Source organism: Xiphias gladius, chromosome 21, assembly GCF_016859285.1.
Source record: "Xiphias gladius isolate SHS-SW01 ecotype Sanya breed wild chromosome 21, ASM1685928v1, whole genome shotgun sequence".
NCBI lineage: Eukaryota > Metazoa > Chordata > Actinopteri > Istiophoriformes > Xiphiidae > Xiphias > Xiphias gladius.
In genome coordinates this window covers 7,651,027-7,674,970 of record NC_053420.1, presented here as the reverse complement: position 1 = coordinate 7,674,970, position 23,944 = coordinate 7,651,027, and the positions used below count along the sequence as shown (strand labels likewise).

Sequence of the window (23,944 nt, the reverse complement as noted above, 5' to 3'; positions counted from 1 at the left end):
CTTTTTCCTGCTGTGCTCACAAAACCTAGCACCTCTGATTTTTTTTCTTTTGCCTCTCCAGCCTTTTCTCTTTCACACCCTGAACACCACACACATACACACACCTTGCCTGTCTTTGTCTCCCTTGTCTCTTCTTTAATGGTGTGTTCATTAAATAAAGCAGGTTTGGGGGAGGGTGGATTGGATCCTGAAAAGGGGGAATGGGAGAAACAGGGAAGAGGGGGCCGGAGGGGTGTGCTGTTGTTGCTGTGATGCCCCAGACTGCTGGACAAAGAGTCTCTCTTTCGGTTGGTGGAGATGAGAGATGCCGGGTGAAAAAGACTGGAGGGGCGCTGGGGTTGTTTTTTTTTTATTTTCCTCAATAGGTGTGGCCTTAGGCTGGATTACCTGGTATCAGCCATCTGATTGTCTGGGTGTGATCGCACTGCGCACAGCACTGCCCAGGCAGCCATGATGGAAATGTCAAATGCCCAGTCTTTGTTTGGCCACTCTGTGTGTGTGTGTGTGTGTGAGTGTGTGAGACTGCTGATTCGGTCAGGGAAGCCAGATTCACAAGGAGTGTTTCCAGTATGACTGGTCACGTCGGCATTGCTGCTGAAAACAGCACTCCCTACCTTTCTCTGTCATTCTCTCCGCTTGTGTCTTTCTTCTCTCTTTTTGTGTGTTTCTCTTCTCTCATACGCATACAGTGCATACTTACGCACAGATGCGCAGACTTTGTAGGATTCAGATGGTTTTAGCTGCAGGTCTAATCGTCATTGTGCTATAAATCTCTTCAGCTGTAATATTCAGGAAACCTTTGAAACAACCAGGAAATTACCTGCTGTAAAAACTGACTAGCACCCTAAGAGTGGCTTACCTCTCACATCTCAGGCAGTCCTATTTTTATTCAGTGACTCTAGCAAAAACCCCTAATTAAAGCCTTTATGCCATATATGTTATTAAAAGTCATAAACAAGACAGACACAAGCAGCTGGAGGTTTAGGAATGTGCGTGTGGGGGGAAGTATTATTCAGATTTAGAATTAAGACTCAGTGTTAGACAAAAGTAATGTAATACTTGGTCTTTAAATGATCGAGCAACATTGTAAACAAAACTCTCTCTCTCTCTCCATTGGCAGAAGGTTCCACTTCTTTTTCAAATATAAGATATAAGAGTGAATATGCCTGCTGTGTCTCTGGAACCAATTTGAGGTGATCTGGACCTTTTGACATGGCTACCAGTAAACTGAGTTTGAAGTGTTTATAAATTCCCTTAAAACTTTTCTTTGTGGCTTTTGTTCTTGACTTATAACCAAATTTAATTGTTTGTCCCACTTCCAGAATCCACGATTGCAGTCCCCACATATCTAATAGCAAAACGTGATACGTTTGCTTGATGATATTGATGATATTAATAGCGTCATGTGTGCGTTTTGTTTTTTTTGTTTTTGTTTTTTTAAGTATAGGAAACAGGAACAACAGAGGAGCTGCTGTCAATGAATATTCTTTCAGTAATTAACTCTTCTTGCCAGAAGGATATTTGAAGTTAGAGGAAACATCCAAAAAAACAGCCTTTAGCTTTCATATGTTGAGCAGGACTGCCAGGATGGTGATCAAACAGCTCAACAGCAGCAATCTGGGCAGGCAGGGAGGTAGGGAATTAAAGCTCTGATCTGTATTTTAATCACTGCTCTCCACATCTTTGCCTCTCTACATCTGACACCAGAAAACTTTGCAACTCCTAAAATCTGTCATCTGGGTATAAACTGGAAATTCCCCAAATATTTCCCCAAAATAATGACCGTGACAGGACAGCGTGGCATGCCAAGACATATAATACCTTGTCCTCTGGATAGAAAGGTTTTCACAAATACTTTTTTTATGGATTGTTTAACTTTCTGAGGTACCAGATTAGAAAGTTTTGTCGCAGAGGGAAATGCAATGATTGGCAAAAAAATTTACCATCTGGTAAATGGACTGCATTTATATAGAGCTTTTCTAGTCTTCTGGGGTTCACTATCTTGGACACTTTGACATGTGGACTGGAGGAGACGGGGATTGAACCACCGATCTTCCAGTTAGTGGACAACGTGCTCTACCACCTGAACCACAGCCGCCCCTGAATAAATACTTAAATATCAGTTTTGCTTGCTTTTTTGTAACAAATTTTGTATTAGGCACTATTTGAATTATAATGATGCTATAAGTCCCACTTATCTGGTACTCCATGTTAAACAAAACAAATCACCAAGCTAAATATTTTAGGAAAGATGTCAAGAAGACAACTGAGATTACATGAACAGTTGTTGTCAGCTTTGGTTAAATTTAAGATATTTCTGTTTTTAAAAGATAAGGATTAAGGATTTTTCAAACTTTAACATGTACATGTAAAAAATGTATACATAAAAGTAAAAACAAAGAACTTTGAGACATAACTGATAAAATAGAGATAGAAACAGTAGATAAATCAGACTTAATAATACAGCAATGGAGAGCTATTGGTGGGACTTGACCATTTATAGTATTAAAGGATTTTTTAACCATGTATAAATACATAATGGGCTTCTTCACAAGGTATAGTTAAGGTTTTCTAAAATGTGGGCTAAACCAATTCTACGTTTTGACATAAGCAGACAATTTGAATATAAAAGCCTATGCATTTTTCCTTAAACAGTTTTCACAGTAAATGGAACAGACTTAAAGCAGCCAAGAGAATTGTGTCTGTGGATGTTTGTGGTACTTGGTGGGAAAATTTGCATTACCCACCAGTGTGCTATTCAACATCGGAATATTTAAGTACAACCACTCTGGTAGCAAGGCATCGTGTGGCTTTATAAGTGCTTACCAATTAAATTCTTTCACTTTCCTCCCGTAGCAGATTTTAAAGTCATTGTTCTGATTGTTATCCACAGTCTGCATACTGTTGCAGCAATGCATTCACTTTGGGCACAGTAACACGCTGAATTACTAGCCTGAAAAACTCCCAAACACAGCCCTTCCCCACCTCTCCCCTCTCGTCTCTTTGTTTCCATCTTTACACTTCTCTTTCCTCCCCCCCTTTACTACCTCTTTATGCTGTTTTTCTTTGGTGTTGCTCCTCGGAGCGCCGCACTCCCATAGACCTCGCTGTGCCGCCGAGGTTCAGTCCCAATTCCCCACATAGCTGTTGCCTGGGCCTCATTCACAGACCATGTTGACTGGCAGTGTGAATGTCCAGGCCTCATGTTTCGCTCTGTACCCAAAACCTTTTCCCCCATCAATCATGGGAGAAGAAAAACATGTCAAAGCTAATACTTTGTGAATAGATATTTAAGATTACTTTTTTGTTTTGTTTTAATTTGGAATAACTCTCATTGCCACTGATATTTGTGATTACAAAAATGAACCATTAGAAATACAGTAACATGCTGCTTTGTAAACTTACCTGCTTCTGGCACACTTGAGCATAAACACAAGTGAAAATAAAAACGTGTTACCATTTCTGCGCATAGCTTCACTTACATGTAATCTCTTCTTCTTCTTGTGCTGAAGTCAGAGATGCTTGACATACTATGCCTTAAATGAAAACATATTATCTTTTTAAAAAAAAACTGTTAGTGAAGCTGTTTTGACCGTGCCCACTCTCAACTAATGTTTTGGCTGATCATATTGAACCACTTAAACTCTTTTCTTGAATAGGTGATACAGCTAGACCAATATAATGCATCAATCTACTGAGTGTCAGTAAAATCAACAATTGTAAATCAACATTGTTACAGCCATCCTTTCCCACAGTTATCACAGTAGTGGAAGAAATTAAAAATATTATTTATTTGCAAAATACATTTTGCAGTACTGTTACAGCACACCTTAAACACGCCCAATTGTTCTGCTTGTTGCTTTTAGTTTTTCTAAAATGTCTGTATCGTCACAATTGAAGGATCACTATGCAAGGAAGGCTCTGAGTAATGTACTTTGTGTTACAAGGGGGAAAATTAATTCCTGGCTTGTAGGATCTCTGAGTACAGCGATGTGTCTGTCTAATATAAACATAGGGATTGGGTCCGTACTAATTCTGCCTTGTGCCCTCTTTTAAATGGGAGTTTCAGCTGCAGATGTTTCCATATTCCAGATGCTACAGTTGAGCTGTAATTGCTTAAACAGCCTCACAAATGAAATACTGGCTGTATTTTTATTGCTTTACAATGCAGAAAACTGCAGTCATGTTATAGTACATTTTTAGAAGCTTATAGAAAAAGGGGAAAAATTGTTCCCATAATGAGTGAGACAAATTGCTTCAGATATTACAAGCAAAAGATATAATCTAAATCAGAATGAGCTTTGATAGCGGATTTAAAAAAAACCATTTCGATTAACCTACGGCATTTAATTTAAAATAATAAAAATATTTAAGAAAATGAAACATAGATTGGTGGAAAACCTTCCTTTTTGTTTCCTTTCATCAGACTCAATAAAATTGTTATGCTTTTTACACTGTTACTAAAGAAAAACAACAGGACTGACAGACCTGAGGGTTTTGAACTTCAGATATGCAGTGTGTCCCGTGTGTGAATTTTTCATGTTACTGTACTTCCAGCACCTCTGTCTCAACACCTCTGTATTTTCTCCTCTATCGGTGGAGCATGTGGGAGCTGGATTACCTGAAGCATAACTGTAGCTGGTTTTGGCCCAAGATAGAAAAAAAGCTCTTGACATGGTGCAGACACAAACGCTGGAAAAGGGTTAGTTTTTTTTTAGCAGTGAAGGTTTAGGCAGAATGTGACTCAGGAGGGGATAAGGGGATTTCACAGACAGCTAAGTTAGTTTGTTTATCACTGCAGTGACTGATGCTTATGGCAACACACAAACAAAGTCACCCCTCATGCCGCCTGTGATTCACCCAAACACAGGCAGATGCACAAATACAGAATTTAATGGCGGATGCGGCGTATATTCATCTTTGTCTTTTTAATGAAGGTAACTTTCCTCCCAGCTTTCCAGAGAGAGGCCCTTAAAAGGACTCTTAACAGAAAGCAGGGCACTTCAGAGATTTGTCAGGCAACTAGAGCCTAGTGAATAATTCAAAGCAAATTTACAACATGTTGCCATGTTGCCATATCTGCAGAGAGTTGCCTCACTTGCAAGGCTTCACTGGTGTGTATTTATATATCAAGTTGCGCTGATATATATTTATGTGTTGGACTATGGTGGCCTGTGTGTTCTTTGGGTTGTTTTGAATTCAGGTCACTTGATGGCTCTTGTATCGCACAATGCAACCAAATATCTCTAAGTAAATCACTTGAAATACTGAAGTGGCAAGAATCAGATACTAAATGTATATATACAGATGGCTAAATTTAACATGCTCCCTATTGTATGGTTAACACTGCCCTTTTTTGACAAAATGATTAGTCGGTAATTTATTGTTGCAAATAAAAGTGAAAAGTTATTTTTATTTATCTATTTCTATTCTATCTCTATTTTTATGAATTCAATTTCTCTGAGGTTTGGATGGTTGATCAGAAATAAACATGGAGTTTAAAGACGTCCCTTTGGGCTCTTACAAATTGAAAATTTTCCATGGTAGTCTGAAATTTTATGGACAAAATGATTAAGCAATTCATCACAAAATAATTGTTAGTTGAAGCCCCACATCCTTTATATTGTATCTGAGGATCACTTTGCTTTTTGAAAAAAGTGGTTATTTTTTGATCCTCATACTTATCCTCCTCTTTCAGCTTGTCCATCGGGCTTTTTCAAGCCAACTCAAGGAGATGAGCCCTGTACGCAGTGTCCCATCAACAGCCGTACCACCAGTGAAGGCGCCATCAACTGCGTTTGCCGCAACGGATACTATCGCACCGACTCTGATCCACTCCGGATGCCATGCACAAGTATGTATAATACTAACGTTGTTATATGTGGACTATAACTGTCTCTCCACACAAATATACATAATACACAGACATGAATACATACTCACAAAGTCTTTGATTTCAAATATGAAATCTTTGACACATAGACATTTCACACCCGCAAGCTGAAGAGCCCCGGGATCAAAGGACAGTGGTAGTCTGTGTAGCTCCAAACAGTGAAACCCTGTCGGAGCTGTCCCTCACATGAACACGACGCTGACATGCACATAGTGTGTCTGTCCACAGATCTGACCCAACACACAAGGCTCGGCTTTCCCTCCTCAACATCACACAGCCCGTACTCCAAGCCAGTGCCGAGGTTACTGGGCCATGGCGCGTAGCTTTGTGAAGGGGCAGGCACAGAGAATGAGCCCAGGCGAGACTCTCTCTTGTCATGCCAATGAAGCTGTTTGAATTTGAATTTGAATTTGAGGCTGACACCGAGGTTGAAGGAGGGAGAGAGAGACGGAAGGATAGACCAAAGCAAGTGAGTGAAGGAGGGGTAAAGCGTGAGGGAAAGACACGTATATAGAAATGAAGGAGAGGGAATTTGAGAGAGAGGGAGAGGGCTTGCGAGTATGTGAGAAACACAGAGTCAGTGCATAGAGTGTGGTCTTACTAAAACAAAATGGGGGTGAGTGAGGAAAAAAAAGCTTCTTTCAACGTTTTGGTAGTGTTTTTTCCTCACTCTCCCTCTCTAGATGTTGAAAGGGAGAGAGACGAGGGAAAAGATTTGATGGTTTCCAACAAAGGAGATTTGCATAAGCCTGGCTCTGGGAGTCGAGCAGCTGTTGAGAATGAAAAAGTAGCAGCGTCACGTCACCCGTATCGAGCGCAGCAGGGCCCGGCCTGATTAAAGCAAGCGAATAGGCCCATCAGAGCCGCCCACCAGCTAATGGGGGGATATTAGTCCTCCTCCCCCGGAAGGAGATGCCAAGGAGGACTTATGTTTCCATGTATGAGAGACACCAAGAAGGGCACTCCAATGGGCTTCCTTCCAGAGCCGTAGATGTGTTAATTGCTGCCAATTAAAAGGAGGATAATAAGAAGTGATCGATTCAGATTTAGGTTGTTGTGGGTGGTGTCGAATTGTTTATCTAATTAGTCCTGGAGGGTACATCTACCATAATTAGGTGCACATGACTGTAAAAGATAAACAGTTCTCGCTGTTTGTTTGTTTGACCTGTCACTCACCATGTAGCACCATGTGGAAAGTTTCCACCCTGTAATGCCTAGCTGCTAAGAATGTCTCCATAGGAGAAACAGTAGGTTTCTCTCCACTGCACTAACTCTATACGATGCCCCATGAGAAAATTGTCAAGAATAGATGTTAAGAAAACACTTGACAAAGCGCAAAACCAGCATGGAAAATGAGAGAGTGTAAATGAGCAAACCAGCTTGGAACGCAGTCAACTCAGACCTCAAAGAGGCTATAGTATCTTAGTGAGCTTGTGGATTTTCTGTCCTCCTGTGTAGGGACTATTTAAGCAGAGTTAGCAATTATGCCCTCTATGTCATCAAAGGTGCAACACAGCTTCCATCACAAAATTAGGACAATACGATGGAATGTACTCGATGCAAAAGTACAGCGCCCTTTAAACTGTGGCTCGTGTCAGTGTTTGTAATATATAGATTATATATAAGACTTCCTAGATAAGTGTTTTGGGGAATTATGGAATGGAATTTGTATAATCCAATGTTCAACTGAACTTTGAATTGTTACCTCCACCAAAGAGAAGTTTTTGGTGGAAGATTAGGCCATGGAACCAAAGAACAAGTGAACTTATTTTGGTGCAGATCAGGATCTAGTAGTGCCAACATATGGCCATTTTATAGCACTTTAAGTTTGGTTCCAAATTTCATTATTTTGAGGTGTAGAATCAAAGTTTTTTTTTCCCCCCTGATTCGTTGTTCCAAGACAAATCAATGAGGCCACTCCCATTTCGCCTAAACTGATCTATTTTAAGAATTGTTTGTAAGTCTTTAAACAACGTTTCTTTTGTCTTTTCTTTCCTTCATTATCCATTTTTTTATGCCTGCTTCCCCCCGAGGGCATTATGTTTGCGGGTTGTCCGTCCATTCATCTGCCCCATTCTCGTGAACGCAATATCTCATGAATGCTGTGAAAGAATTTCTTCAAATTTGGCACAAACTTCCACTTCAAATCAAGGATGAACGGATTAGAATTTGGTGGTCGAAAGGCCAAAGGTCAAGGTCACTGTGACCTCTCAAAACACGTTTTTGGCCATAACTCTAGAATTCATATGCTAATTATGACTTTACACTTTAATTAAATTCCTTCAATGTCTTCACTACATATACAGCATTTTACGAGTCACAACAGACACGGATATAAACTGCAACTTGACTGGTTGGTGGAGACATAGAACTGTGAGGCAGTAATTCTAGTTTAGATTTGTATCAATTTGCTCTTGTTTTTCAGTATTCAAAATAAATATAGATACACTTTTGGATTAGAAAATTAAAGTAAAATAAATATCCATAAATATAATTTATCATTGAATGCCCAATTTCATAGAAATATACAGTGTTTATTCCAGTATGGTGAATTTGTATGACTAAATATGCATCTGCAATTTGGATCAATCTTCTTGACATGCAATAATTTGATTAAAGAGCTTATTTATGAAAATATCAGTTTATTGGATTAATCTCTGAAGTGTTAACTATAGAATATCTCTTGTGTTTTCCAGCTGTCCCTTCAGCTCCACAGAATGTTATCTCCAGCGTGAATGAAACCTCTGTGATGCTAGAGTGGATGCCTCCTCGGGATTCAGGGGGCCGCGAGGATGTAGTCTTCAACATTATCTGCAAGAGCTGTGGCGGAGGCCGAGGAGGCTGCACCCGCTGCGGGGACAACGTTCAGTTTTTGCCCCGTCAGCTGGGCCTGACAGAACCCCGCGTCTACATTAGTGACCTGCTGGCCCACACGCAGTACACGTTTGAGGTGCAGGCTGTCAATGGGGTGTCAGATCAGAGCCCCTACTCCCCTCAGTATGCCTCAGTCAATATTACCACTAACCAGGCTGGTAAGTGGGCCCATCTGTCTTTTTCTACACTTTATATTACCCATGTGGTTTTCTCTTCTCTTCTCTTCTCTTCTCTTCTCTTCTCTGCACCTTTTTACCATGTCTATTTCTGTGCTGCGCCTTTGTCGCTTATGCCCTTTACAGTGCCTCTTCATCACACTCATTCCTCTACAAGCACATAATGCACAGTGCATAAACCTCCACTAAGTCAGTTTCTTTCCTCTCCTGTATGGTGATGTATGCAGATTAAGGGCTCTAAAATTGGAAGGAGAGTGCCGCTGATGATGTGACAGACAGAATGTGATGGCCTACTGGTCTTTACAGTGTGACCTCATCACCATGTTTTTCAGACTGTGGAGCTGAGAGCAGGCTAGCTGCTGGCTCTCCACTTCATCTACTCAGTGATTACGGCTCTATTCTCATCCACCCACTTGGTTGTAGTGTTAAATTTAAAAAAAAAAAAAAACACTATATGCATGTTGTAACCATAGTATATACTTTATATGAGCTACTTTGTAAACTAAAACGCTACTTCAAAGATTGGAGGCCAATACTCCGATATGTTTTGCGGCCTAATGAAAAACAGGTTCCCTTGGTGATTGGGGTAATTATTTAACCTGTAGGATTTTCTAGAATTATACCTCAAAATCTCCTTCAGTCTCTCTTCTGAAGCTATCGGAGCTTTGTAGGCTTTCCACTATGTGATTGCAGTTGAAGTCGGCCATATCTCTAATTATTTCAATGAGGCAACAGCATTGATTTGCTCTTTAATTGTCTGTATGATATGCATCATTCGGCGTGCCAAGCTTTGCTCCCCCAAGCCCTGATGAGCCGGGGATACATGCTGGGCTTTATCTTTGCACTGGCATTGCATCCCATTGGCCACATACGGAAGTGCCTATCATCTCTCGTCATCCATCCCCCTGAAAGGACTTTAAGCCTGAAAACTCTACAAGTAGACTACTTCACCTTAGGGCAGTCTTCTATGACTGAGCTACCTAAAGCACTGTACTTTTATTTGAGCGGACATATTGGGTTTTGTTTAACTACACTCTCACTCTCTCATTACTTTTGTCTGGAATTCCCAGATGTTCAGATGCCTATATAGAAGCAGTTTAATAGTAGGTATATACAAGTTGGATGAACACAATTAAGAGGAGATTTTTTTCACTTAATTTTACCCACTTTAACAAACTTAAATGTTTACGGAAATCTGTTTGTGCAAAAGTTCCATAAAGTACTCAGTTACAATGCTGAAACACTAAGTCACACTAAAATGGAGGCCTTTATTCAAACAGTGACCCCTTTTTATTGTCTGTTTTGATTTGAGTCAATGGTGTGGTGGGTTAATGAGGGCCTGTGAGTGCAGTTAAGCGTTGTAATGAGGCCCCTGCCCCACTCTTTCTCACTGGGCCACAATAAGTCCGCCACCCCAACCCTTGGCTTCTCTGCTTCCCCTGCCGAGGGGTCCTGGCGGAAATTGGGGGGCTCTGCGCCCTCTCAACTGAAGTGCCCGTCACTTTGGATTAGGCAGCGAGACCTCCCGTCAGATGGAGCTGTGAAAAGAACTCAACTCTTGCTTGCCCCCACTCTACCCTCCCACCTTCCCCCATCACCCTGCAAAACCAGGCTCACTCCTGGGACATGGGATCGCAGTTCCCCTGTGCTACGCTACAGGGCTTGGGTCACAGGGACCAGGAGCCCATAATTGCATCTGGTTTGTGAGGCTTGGAGGTTACATAAACATCATGTCACCCCTAATTACCTCAGACAGCTCTGTGCCTCCCTCTTACACTTAGAATGAGAGCATGAGATGGAGAAAAACAAAAACCAGAGTATTTGAAATTTTTTGTATAGATATGTGTCTTAATCTGTCCGTTAATGAACTTGTACTGGCTCAGGGGCGTTCCAAGAAAGAGACAAATAAGTAAATTGAAAGTGAGTGGCGTGAAAGTGTGTCTCATTTCTTGTGTGGACGGCTGCCATCCAGAGCTATGACTTGTTGGTGTGAAGGGTGGGGGCAGGGGAGCAGAGTGGTGTGAGATGTGAGCAAAACTTCTCACTCTCCATACCCAATCAAGCACCCACCACACACTATTACCCACAGGGCTTATCCTCCCACTCTGTAGGTGGTTGGCGACGGTTCCTCTGTGATAAAGGACGTGATTGCCCTGGAAAGTGCGGCGCTTGATTACACACTGTAATGCCACACAAAAGGAGATTCTGTACTGAATGGCATTTGAGCTCATTGTATAAGCATACGACTACATCCCCAAAACTTGTATTGTGTAGAATACGCAAAAGCCTTGAAATGCGCCTCCAAGCCTTTTTATATTAATGAGTCCCAAGTAAGCCATCTACTTTGGCTTTACTTTGTCCATAAAGTGACATTAAATGAGCAGAGGGGGTGAGGGAGAGTTGCAAATCTGATGCCCTCTGTCAGGGACTGAGGGTGAAAGCCATGGGGTGTCAGCCTCTGTGTCTAGGTGATTAAGCTGGGTCTGACAGGTAAGAGAGTAGTGACAAGACCAGTCTCACGTAACACAGGCCTACAGCAACACCACGGGGGCGAGGGGTCAAATATAAACTTATTGCACTGATGCATTACAAACGCCTATCTCAATGCAATTGTCCCATTTTCAAAACCACTTGCTAGAACATACTCCTGAGTAAAGCGGAATTATAGTAATCCTTAGGATTGATCCTATTTACAGCCTTTAACAATACTGCAGCCGAAATAAAAATGCAATGGATGGCAATGTTCTATATGACTTAATGACCAAAAGCAACAATGAGTTAACAAGCTTTGCCTGTATATCCAAAGCCTGATATAGCTTGTTCCTCTGTGCCATATAGCTCAAGTGTTGTCCAAAACTATTGAAAACACACACACACACCACACTGTTGGACTGTGACATTTTCCTTCATTACCATGAACATGGGTACTGTATTCTATTTTAAGTCACTTCCACATATGTCATCCCGCTGCTGTAAATACTCATTAGAGCACAAAATGTGGATTATTTTGCCACTGAAAATAATTGGAATAGGGAGTTGGAAAGTATTGAGAGACAGGCTAACACTACATAGGTTTTGGTATTGAAAGTAGTTGACTGTAGAAAAGTTTAAGATATAATAGACTTATGGACTGCATTCTTTATGTATTTGTATATGTACTTCTGAAAAAGCTGCTTCTGTCCCTCTTTTGAATGAACAATTTTAGTGCAGTGTTTCAGTTAACCAGTTCATTTTCATCTGGTTATACAAATAGATACAGAACCCAATGTGCAGTTTTGTTAATGTCCCACAGGGTTATGATCTGTTAAAGGGGTCAACCGGTAATGTGGTGGGGATTTTTTGTTGTTGTTGATATTCTGGTGCAGTCAGGAGCGAGACACATTCACTTCCAGTTGTGAATTGACCAGCCTCCTTCGTTTTGCACACAGTTCAGTCTGATTGAACTTTGACACATGAAATTGCAATGCTCTCCAGTGTTCAGCTGGTTTGAGAGAGGGGGTGGGAATGACTTCTCATTCAGTAATATTGATTTTTCCTATTCTTGTTTTATCACTGCACAGCGAAATAATACAAGCAGCAGAGAAGAAGGGATGCCGTTTGGCCGCAGTGAATGTAAGGACAGTTTCATAGGGTGGTGACAGTAACAGTTGATAAAGCAGTGTATAATTACAACTTTGCTGTTGCGGTTAGCCTGCTAGCCATGCTAGCTCCTACTAGTTATGTATGCAACCCTACCTTCACTATTTACTGTCCCCTCCTGCTTTCGGCGACACCACGTGAGCAAATTTCACCAGGCAGATTTCGCATGACTGCACCATTATTGTGGGTGGTTGGTACAGCTCATCTGCTCAGTCAGTGAGATTGAAAACAGGTGTGCATCATTCGGTCCTCTAAGCAGTGAGTTACTGAACACTGTCAAGTTGTGGAAGGGAAGCTAAAACTGTTATTGGTTTGTTGGTTATTGTGCTTTCTTTGAGAGCTTTGTATCAGTCTAGCTCACCTTATGGTAAACTGAGAAGATGAAGCTGAGTAGGTGAAAGAACAGTCACTGGTTCATAGTAGCTGGAGAGTAGATGGCAGCTGGCTGTGAAGCTAAGGGTTTAGCTTTTAATTATTTTTTTAAATTTTAATTTAAGTTTTAATTACCTGCGTTTTGTGTTTTTGCCTCTCTGTCATTGTTTAATTTTGTAAATAAACTTGCATGGACTCCTGCTAACTGTTTTCTAGTGCCAAACACCGTCTGTTACCCTTTTACGATGTAGTGGCACCACATTACGTTGCAGTTTAGAAACGATTGGAGTGACCTACTAGTTACTGAGATTCTTGTCTTGTGACATTACAGTAACAGGTTTAACTCTGCTCAGTGAAAATGCCTGAGTACCCGTCCACTGAGTACTTCCAGTGGACACATTTACCATTTCAGACAGACACTTTTATTTTTCCCCCTCCTTTCCCACGTTCTCTCCATCCCCTTACCTTTGTTGGCCCACATTAATTTTTGTATGAAGTGAAAATTGTTTCTGAAACCACATTTCCACCGTGAAGTTTTATCAAACGTTTCTGACAGCTGAACGGCAGTATGATTTTTTCTTAATAGACTTCACAGCACCACATCCTGCCGTTTTGCCTTCATACAGTCTGAGACAAACGGCTGGATAGACACACACACACACACACACACACACACACACACACACACACACACACACACACACACATACAAAAGAACACTCCAGTACATATTTTTATGTATCCACATATTGCACACACGTCAGCATGTGTTTGATTTCAGGTGAGCCCTCTCAAGCCTGTGTTTAAGCTGCCAGTAATATTTAAATGGCATGGTTCTGATTAAGCGAGGCTTGGGTGGAAATTATAGTCATCACCATATATCATTCATGTGTGAATGAAACCTGCAGAGTCTTTTTATATCTTACAAAACTACTTATGTACACTTATTGCATACAGATGAGACTGTTGCTTCAAATTATGAAGACACACAGGTAATAGCCAACTAATACTGTGACTGCTAGTTATTGGCTAGTTTACTGTAGAGCTGCTGTGTCATCAATTTCAGTGTATAGAAGAGAGATTATGTCCTACCTGAATGCAAACTATCAGTATTCTGTGAGATAATGCAGCATGCACAACAGATATATTAGATCTCCATATACCCAGTGCATATGCCACATTGCACTCTATAGTGGCTGGGTCCATTAGATTCCAGAAGACATATTTGTTTAGGCATTTCATTAACTCAAGGTGAGCTGTGGCAACTGCTGCTAATGTTATCGAGAAGCAGAAGGACTGAATTGGTTTCTTATCAGGTGAACTGGCTGATTGTGGAAGTGAACCACATTACTCCGTGAAGGGGGGGGGCTTTTCATACGGTCCAGGGAAGATTTATGACTTAATTATTGTCCAAATTGCTACTACTGTAACCAGGCTACCAGGGACTTTGCTGCTCCACTGGGCTGTGGTGTGAAAAGCACTGGTGCAGAGCCAGGTGGGACTGCCAGAATGTGTCAGTACACCAGCCAGCCAAATGTGGTTACTATACTGTTGACTTTAGGACAGTGACACCAGTTAAAAAAGTAAAGATTCAGTGGCTCATTCATGGCAGTCGTGTGGCTTTCTGGTTTATTATCTGCCTTAGTGTCATGGAGAGTCATTTTTTCAGTTTTCTATGTGACTCTCTATGTAACAAGTGTAGAGCTGGTTCAATAAAATGACTAATTCAGGCTGCTATATTATAAAAAAAAAAAAAACTCAAAACTTAGCTGTAATTACATCTCTACTGCTCGTATAAGAGCGATAGAGATGTTAGCTGAAAGATAAAGAGGCTGATAGACAGAGAGTCAGACAGGGACCACCAGTATACATGGCGTGCAGTGTGACAGTGACAGAAGGTGTTAAGAAGGGCACATATGGTCAGTGCCAGTGTAGGTCAGCCAGCCAGGCAGACAGACAGGAGGCCTCAGCGTGCACCTGGGGCCCAACACTGACAGAGCCTTGAGAGAGGGCTGCTCTGGTAGTCAGCCAGCCAACCACACATATACTGCATTCACGCTACTGTTGACACTGCGCAACCAGCTTACAGAGACAGATCCAGACAAGCAATATTGCAGAGAGAGTGAGATAAGCGTAGCGATAAAGTGTGTGATAAGTAGCTTGTAGGGCTGACAGTAAGGTTCATCGGATGACTTTAATGACTTTAAATAACCTGTGCATGCAATATGAATTTCATTATGACTCCCCAGAAGTGAAGTAGTACATGGATTTTCAGAATGAGTTAACTAATTGATCTTTGTTCATAAATCTTTCAGTGGTAGCGTGTTTTTTCTTCTTTTTTTTTTTTTTTTTCTGTGAACATTTTGTGGATCTCTCCCTGCAAGATGTGATGTGCAGCTTCAAGCCTGTGCAGGGAAGAGAGGAAAAGAGTATGCACATCGCCTGGATATAAATCTAGGTTAAAAGGTCACGATCTTTTTGCCCAGTGGGCTGTAAAAGGGAACATAATGTGAATAAAAAATTAATTACCGTTGCCTGCATTAGCTGTATACCGAAATGCCTGAATAATTGACCGTGCTTTAATGCGGTCATTTATTTACTCTTTACCTCCAAGAGCATGATGATGGTGATAATTAAAAAAAAGGTGATGAAACAAAAAGGGGTCCCAACCCAGTAAACAGTTTGTTTTTGAATTTATTCCTTTTTCTATAAACTTTATGGAGTTAACTTCATTAATTAAGCAAATGGATCTGCGAAGAACACAATGGCACTTTGCTCCGCCTCTTTTAGCTTCTCTTTTCTCTCCCTTTTTCTTTGCCAAACACTCAACCAAACACTTTCTGTAGTTCAGATTCCTGTGTTAAACTATAGCTTTAGTATTTCTTTTAAGGCAGCTGAAAAACAGAGTTGTCACTGTCTTGCCACTGTCTAGAGTTTCTTGTTTGAACATGAAATGCTGCGTCCCCCTGCTCCTACTCAGATGTCACTAATACCTCTCATTTTTTAATGAAGCCTTGATTCACTCACTTAGATCGTGCTGATCATGCCATCTGCATCCACCATCATCCTCTCGAAGGTTTTATGTGTAAATTGGGGTCAGGAACTTATAAGAGGAGATCATCTTTTATAATCCTTGGCATTGTGTGCCACTCATTACAGCAACCTCATACTGTGTAGGTAAGCATGATTTCAATGTTAAGCCAAAAGTCATTTCTGTGTGTTGAAAAAGAACTGGGGCAGATGTGCTTAATGTTATTTCCACATCACGTACGTTGTAAAAATGTATGGGCTAGCTGTCTCTTAGATATGAATATTTGTTGAATGTGAATAAGCATGGATCAAGACATTGCTTAAAATAATAGTGAAATGATGGGCATATAGTTCCTCATTTCTCAGGCGGTCCAGGACAGAACTGTCATGTAACTGTGCTATGTAGTTGCACATATTTTTGTTAAATTTGTTGTAGTGGCTATTGGCTTGTTAACGTACAATAGGTCATGTCAGTCCACGAAACACCATTTTGAAACAGCTATTCAGCTCTGTTCTGCTCATGTCAGCATTCTACTTTTTTTGCACTTCCAATGAACCTATTAAGTCCATAAAAACAAAATGTTTTTGCATTTTTGACCAAATCAGAGAAAAAGACGGCTGCATCCCACACTTGCCTTTCCAACATTGTAGGATATTGACATGCATTCTGTGGTTTGGGGAGTTTTTCTCCTTGCAGATGCCAGTTTGGAAGTTGTTTAAATGCAGAAGAGCAGCTTGCTGATTAAACTGAGTCCATTTTCCCCCAGAGCTGCGTGAGTCAAAACCCTCATTCCATATCCCTGTGTCCAAAAGCTCAAACATTGTGTCTGTTTAGCCGAAATCGTCCTTGAGACTAAATAACCACAGAGGATCTGTGTATCTCTCTGAAATACAGAGTTTTTAAATTGAACTTTATTGTTACATTCATTATAACATATTTTATCAAGCACCAGATGTGTCTCATTTGTCAAGTTTGAGTTGTTTTTTTGGGGGGGCTGGTGGAATTGTGATTTGAAGAAACAAGAAAACAAATTTGAAATTCAATTAAAATGGCTTTTTGAGTCTATAATATGTAAAATTATTTAGGTTTTCTGCATTGAAAGAACCTTTGCAAGAAGTATTTTGATTTGGCACCATGTTTTACACTCACAACACAACTGTTCACAACTGTTTTTTGGTTTGGTTTATCAACAACATTGTAGTATATAATTATTAAATATAAAATATCAGACTTTGTCAAGGATAAAATGATAAAGTTCTGGACTTAAATGTCCAATATTGTCCCTGGTGTTTTCACAGTCAACTTTTATCAAGACAGAGACAGGCATTCAATACTTTGGAATCTCTTGTAAGATGCTTTGGCTGCTTCAAGACCAACCACCAAATTTCAGGATGTTCAAATGAACATCGCTTAAACCACTGATGAACCATTTGTTGGTTTTTTTTTAAATGGAAGTCCCTGTTATCATCAATTGTTCTGACAACTGCACTAAAGGACTACGAGAACTATTAAAAGTTCATTCAAAGCTCAACATGGCTGAAATAGTCACATACTGAGGATTGTAGTTAACACCACCCACCAACAGAGAATCTCTAAAGAACTATATTGGCTGCAGAAGAATTGTCTCTCATTTCCTCTGCAGCTTTGTCTCCACACATACTTATCTGGGTTGTATCTCCCCTCTCTGCAGATTTGCTGGGCTGGCTTAGATTTAAACCTTAACCTCTGCAAGCATCTGAAAACTCTTCAAGCCCCTGAAGTGCCTATTTTAGAATTAGCTTATTGTGTGTATATGAGTGCATTATAGTCCCCAATCTTTTCCAGGGCAGATGGTTTAAAGCTTGATGAACTGAAATCTCACTTTTGTAGCTTTACTACACTGGAAAGTCTTTATAGATGTAAAACCCACAATCCTTTGCAGCTGGGGAAACAGGGCAGGCTGCCAGTGTGCTAAAAGCAAATGCAAATATGGGCCTCTCCCTTTAAGACGGCTTGATGCGCTGCTCATAAATGGACGGCAGTCGGAGAGAGTGGGGCAGTGGCAGCCTGTTTGGGAGGCTGCCTGGTAGAGGACCAGCTGTTTTAGGCCCTTTGGGAGAGATTGCACTGTGGGGAAACTGATTTTTACAATGAAAAGGAAAAGGGATTTACGAGCCCTGACCTGTTCTCGCTACCTCCCCCATCTTCCCCAAATCATAGCATTGCACTCTGCACCAGAACATCTAATCAAATCAGAGCCACATGGTTGTAGACACACTGGGATGCTAGAAAGATGCAGATAAAAGGCCCCTAAACATATACTTTCTCAGAAGCATGACTCATGTGCCAGCAAATGTTTGAGTTTTTTTTTCTTTTTTCTAAGCTGCAGACAGAGCCAGAGGAAAACGTATCAAATCATGAGGTGGCTTTATCTCTCTCTGTCAATAAAATAAGTCAGCAACAGGTAATAAAAACAATTATGTTGATTGCTGTGATTTTTTCCACCGCTGTTTTTCCAAACACAGCTCTATGTAACAGCTTCTGCAGGTGTCTTCAGGTTCTGGAGTGCCCTCCACTACTGGATGTCTGTCCAAGGATCGTGTTTTGGGCAAAGGGACTCGTGACTCAGTGCCCATTGCTGCCATCCACACGCAATGGTCTTACTTCACCAGCCTTGCTTAATGAAAATGCCCACCATGTCCTTTGCTCACTAATGTGGGGCAAACTTTAGGAATTAAGCATTCAAAGCAAGGAAATGGTTCAACAGAGATTGGAAAAGGCCACCAAAAGAGTGTAGTATAAATAAAGATAGCAGAGATATAAATTAATGGGATGCATGAAAGCCTCACACTTGTTTGTCTGTGTGTATTAGCAAAAGCACGCCCCATTAAATTGGCTTGGATTTAAATGAGTGGAAATATCCGTGTAAACTCTATCTTTAATTGATCAGGGAAGTCACTAGGTGTTCAAACATAAAAGTAAAATATCTGTTAGACATATTGAGCAAAACATATTCTTTGTATTCTGTGTTGTTGAGCCAAGGCCAGAGCTTCATAGTAGAATAGACTCCAACACACTGTCTTTCAAATCACATCCCAGGCTGAGTAATAATGTGGGGTCTGAAACCTAATTCCTTGACAACAGCTGTTGCCTCCCATCCTCTTACAATTAAGCAATGCGATATACAACCTTACAATCGAACCCCTCCCAAGGGCCCGGCATATTCACTATTTAATTTGATTGCCTCTCTGATTATCTTTGAGCTATTTGCGGGCTTGGATATATTTTTGATCAAAACACTTAAACACAGTCTGTTCAAAACTGAAGTGGTGCAGAAAGTAAACTCCAACACAGTAAATTGCATCAGGGAAATTTAACTCCTTAACATTAATGATCATCAGCATTGATGCATTTCAAGCTTTGATTTGGACATGAAAAAATGTTCTGGAGATTAAGATATTTTATCTGCTGTGATTATCATCAGCTCCCCTCATGGTTGAGACTCCTCTGTCTGCTCTTTCACTCCTCTGCAGGATGTGGGAAACTCATAAAATACTCCTGTTAGGGACACATTCATCAAGGCCATTTATCTTTCCAGTTCAGCCATCTAATTTAATTACATAAACTTACAATCCCTGTCTTTGTCATTATAACTGCTTCATTAGTTTTAAGAACATGAATGGAGCATTCATTGAGAAAACCTATAAATAAAGCATCCACTGAAAGTGGAGCTCACCCACTTTGAAGAAATTGATCTGACTTGACATAGTTTGCGATGAGTTGGCTTGCAGTATATAAAAGACTGGGAAACTTTCCTACATCTTTGTTTTTAATTTCTAATGGTCTTAAATGGAGTGCAATCCACATGAATTAAAAATAATTATTGTAACAACAAAGAAAATGGCTTGAAACAACTAAAACATGTATTTAGTGGCATAACTCAGTGAATGATGTTGACACAATGAAAACCAAGTATTTACTCAACTTTTTAAATTATAGATTAAGTTGGGGGGTTGGGGGGGTCTAGGTACACTTGAAGATTTGGAGTACAATGGAGACTTGTAGATTTGGAGTACATAAATTAGATGTATGAAAATGGTTTTCATATGTGGATCAGTGCTGTAGGCCTTACTGCAATGAAATGTCGACTTGGCATACCACCACATTCCACAGTCACTTGGTAGAACGTCAGCTTAGCTTGAAATGGTTGTACTGAATTGACTTGAAATATGCAACACAGCTGGATTGCTATTTTTTCTACTAGGCATAGGTTTCAACACTTTGTTTTTTACTAAGTATTTACTTTGTACTAAAAATAACGTCTTCCTTTAATTTAATCTCAGTTTGATTTCTGATACACCACCCTCTATCAGCCTCTTGAGCCCAGACATGGTGACTGCCACCCCGCTGTCTGGAAGTTGTCCTTTAGCAGAAGAAAACCACAGTGTTCTCGTCCAACAGCTTTTTCATGTTGGCATGTGTCCATCCTCTGTACATGAATAAATGAGCTGCCTTTGTTACTCTGGCCCTGTATCAGGTTACTAGGCATGGCTGCGATGTGTGTTTAATGGAAATGCTATGCAGGAAAAAGCCATGTGGCAGTCTTGAATATATGTATATCCGTAATGGGATACTCGTGAGTTCCCCTTAGAGTAACTGTTTGCCTTATTAGGCTGTCGTCTTGTGACTGCAAACAAACTAGCGAGTACAGTGAGATGGAAGAGATTCCTGAGACTGGTGTCCTGACTGGATACTGTATATATTATTGTACCTCCGGCTCTAGGAAAGAGGCATGATGTATGTGTGCTGGAGAGTCACAGGCCATCGTGGTGTAAGTGCTTTGCTGAGATGAAATACAGAACATCTATTTATTATCTGCTGGCAACAGCACATGAGGACATACTCAGCCCCTTGACCATCACAGTTTATATGAGACACCATAATTTGTTGCCTCAGATGGAGGCTTCTGTTTGGGTCAGGGGGCATGCAAGGCTTAGCTGATTAGCTGATGAGAATGAGAACGGTTATAAATGGGACTTTTTATCATTGGCTCTAAGTCACAGTGGTCACTTACACGCTATATTTTCTCCCTTGCTTTAGGACAGTATTCGCAAAGATGTGTTTACCTGATACTCACTTGTAAGCATATCTTTACATGAACTGCACATAAGTAGATAAGTTACGTAGAAGATGTAAAAACCACAAACATGCTGTCTCAGAATCTTATATTATAGAGGTGTTGCAGTTGTAGTTTTCCAGTCAGTGGATCTTCCGTAGAGAACACGTGCCAGTGGAGAGACTTCTGTCTTTATTGCTGGGACTCAGGGGAGCCACTGAGCCCCTGGCTGAGGACTGCGTGTGTGTGCAGCACGGGCCTGTAGGGGATGAGCGTTGGGCTTGGTGTCCATAAATCTTGCCCAGCACCCCTCCCTCTCTGACTCTCCAACCCACCCTACCCTTTCAAACACACAGAGGCTCAGACACAGAGGCCTGCAGGCCTTGCCAGGCTCCCTAGACAGAGCTTTTTTTATCTTCAGCTTCTCTTAGCTTTACACTAACCCAAGGCACCCTGAACTTATCTTAATGGTTGTTGGAGGACTTGAAGTGATCACACCCCGCTGACCTTATGGTTGTGCTAAAAAGAATGTACAAAGGTTTTAGCTCACTGGGCTATGCGAGACATTTGTAGGCCACCCATGATGTAACAAGTCATTTTCTTCTATTACGGAGTTTTAACATTGTGTTTGCTTAAAGGTACGTGAATAAAATCTAGCAATGGGGTGAAATTATTTTACTTGTTCCAATGCAAAAGAAAAAGAAAAAACATCCTCAGTAATGTGACAGTTTGAAGAAACATTTTCAAGATATGATCACTTGTTTTAATAAAGTAATATATTGTAGGTGTCACTGAGGGAAAGCAATAAATGTCATTGTACAGCCGTGTGAGGACAAATTAAGGCATTCTACTCTGTTCTTCTATTCTAAAGTGTTGACCCATATAAAGTGGTGGAATACTATTACCAAATGTTTCCCCAAAAAATGACAGAAAACTAGCTAATTCTTTGGCACTGAATGGCTTTGTAAGATGGATCTGTTTAAGGAACATACCTGTGGTTTTGAATATTTTACAAATAATGTATACTTCACGTTACAGCTGACAAATCTTCCAATGCATATCATTTGTTTTTAGTTTAATCTTATTTCTTTGAGAGAGAGGTTGGTTTCTGTTAATCTCAGTGTGCTTTAAAAATCAACTTGTAAGGTAAGGTAATTGGCAAGGTAATCCATAACGGTCAACAGTTACTCACCTTTATGCTTTTTTTTTTTTTGTGAAGTTGCCTTATCAGTATGTGGTACTGCAGTTGCTGGCAAGAGCTAGTGGTGCAGTTTAGGATGCAGCAAACTTCAAATATTAATAATGAGCTGCAAAAAAGTATCTTACTAATTAAGTCCAGTCTAGAAGGCAAACAGGCAAATGTGCCAGAAAAAAGTTTATTGTAGATCCATCTGTTTTTTTTGTATTTAAAAGGTTGCGGTTCAGCAGGTGCCTCGTTAAACCTTATAATGTATAGTATAGTTTACATAATTTTCAAAACGAAAGAAAAAGTCATAGAAAATGTCACTTGGGGAAATAAATAAGAATGATGAAGTAATCATTTTGTTGGCAGACCATACAGCACACAATACTGGCAGTAATTTGAAACACATGCAATTTGAAGCAAGGAAAACCATAAACTAAATTAAATTAGAATGTAGAGGACAAAGAAGCTTCTCAAAAAAGAGAAAAAATGTGTATTTGTGTCATTTTAATTCACACTTTTTGTTTGTTTAGCTTATGTGCCTGACAAAATGCACTTAATACATGTAATATGTGGTGGTCTGTTGATTTTAAAATGATTTATTTGCAGAAGCTGCTATCAGCAGTATGACAAGCACAAATTAATCACATGGAAATCACAGTCGATGCTGGGAAGTCCCATGAGGCTGCTTATGTGGTTTAGCCCCTGTTGTGACTTGCCAGCCTGCAATGCATATATAGCTGTGAGACTCTCTAAAAGCAGACTGCAGTATATAACATACATTTTATGGCATTACATATTACACCTTTGTAGAACCCGGTGTTTGGCTGTGAGATTAAAGACGCTGTAAAATTCTTTGTGCGTGACTGTGAAGTTGGTGCTGATTGATTCGCCTCATCCTTAACACACTGTCTTTGTCTCTTCACAGCTCCATCCACTGTATCTATAATGCACCAAGTCAGTCGTACTGTGGACAGCATCACGCTCTCTTGGTCCCAGCCTGACCAGCCTAATGGAGTCATCCTGGACTATGAACTACAGTATTATGAAAAGGTGCCATTGATGCAGTAACATATTCTTCCTCCAAGCCTTCACTAATCCATATAAACATAAGTTCCATTTCCCTTCCTCCCTATTCAGCTAATTAAATCATGTGCTGATGTTAAAATCTGACTCTTTTGTTTAGCTGGACATTTAAATTCAAAATATCTCCTCACACTTGTTTGTATAACAGCACATCATGGGAGGCATGTAGACAGAGCTGCTGAACATTGCTTAGAACTTATGCTCATTCTCTTTCAATTACAATCACGGTCAGTCACTGGGAAAGGAAACCACGCTCAACCCTGCAGTAGGGCCACAAGGGATTGATGCGCACGGACTTGTGGTTGAAACAATGGTGTGCTGACTGTTGTAAAAATAGTATTCGAGGGGCAAGCTTCTCCGAATAAGCATACTTTCTCACAAGAAAACTCCAGTCACAAATGTGTGTTGGTTCAAGCACAGTGATCACTTAAATGCATGCAACCAGTCGCAGGCATACAGACACAAATAACACACATGTACACGCGTGCACACGCACGTATACACGGCATTCGTTGAGCTTTTGTCTACGTGCTGAGCCGTTCCACTTTTGAATATAATTCCCTTTACTGACACTGCTGGAGAGAGCTGTCAAAAC

General features: G+C 40.5%; 1 protein-coding gene across 3 annotated transcripts in view; it reads left to right on the top strand.

Annotated features, from left to right (window-relative positions):
* The window catches only part of ephb2b (eph receptor B2b), a 117,685-nt gene that overhangs the window by 78,433 nt on the left and 15,308 nt on the right, over positions 1 to 23,944 (top strand). For 2 of the 3 annotated variants that reach the window (XM_040115513.1, XM_040115512.1), the window contains exons 4-6: positions 5,699 to 5,854; positions 8,590 to 8,925; positions 23,192 to 23,316. In XM_040115513.1, coding sequence (XP_039971447.1) covers positions 5,699 to 5,854; positions 8,590 to 8,925; positions 23,192 to 23,316 — 617 coding nt within the window. Of the gene's footprint in view, positions 1 to 5,698; positions 5,855 to 8,589; positions 8,926 to 17,675; positions 17,766 to 23,191; positions 23,317 to 23,944 lie in introns of those variants that run through there. The other variant, XM_040115514.1, reaches the window with a different exon arrangement.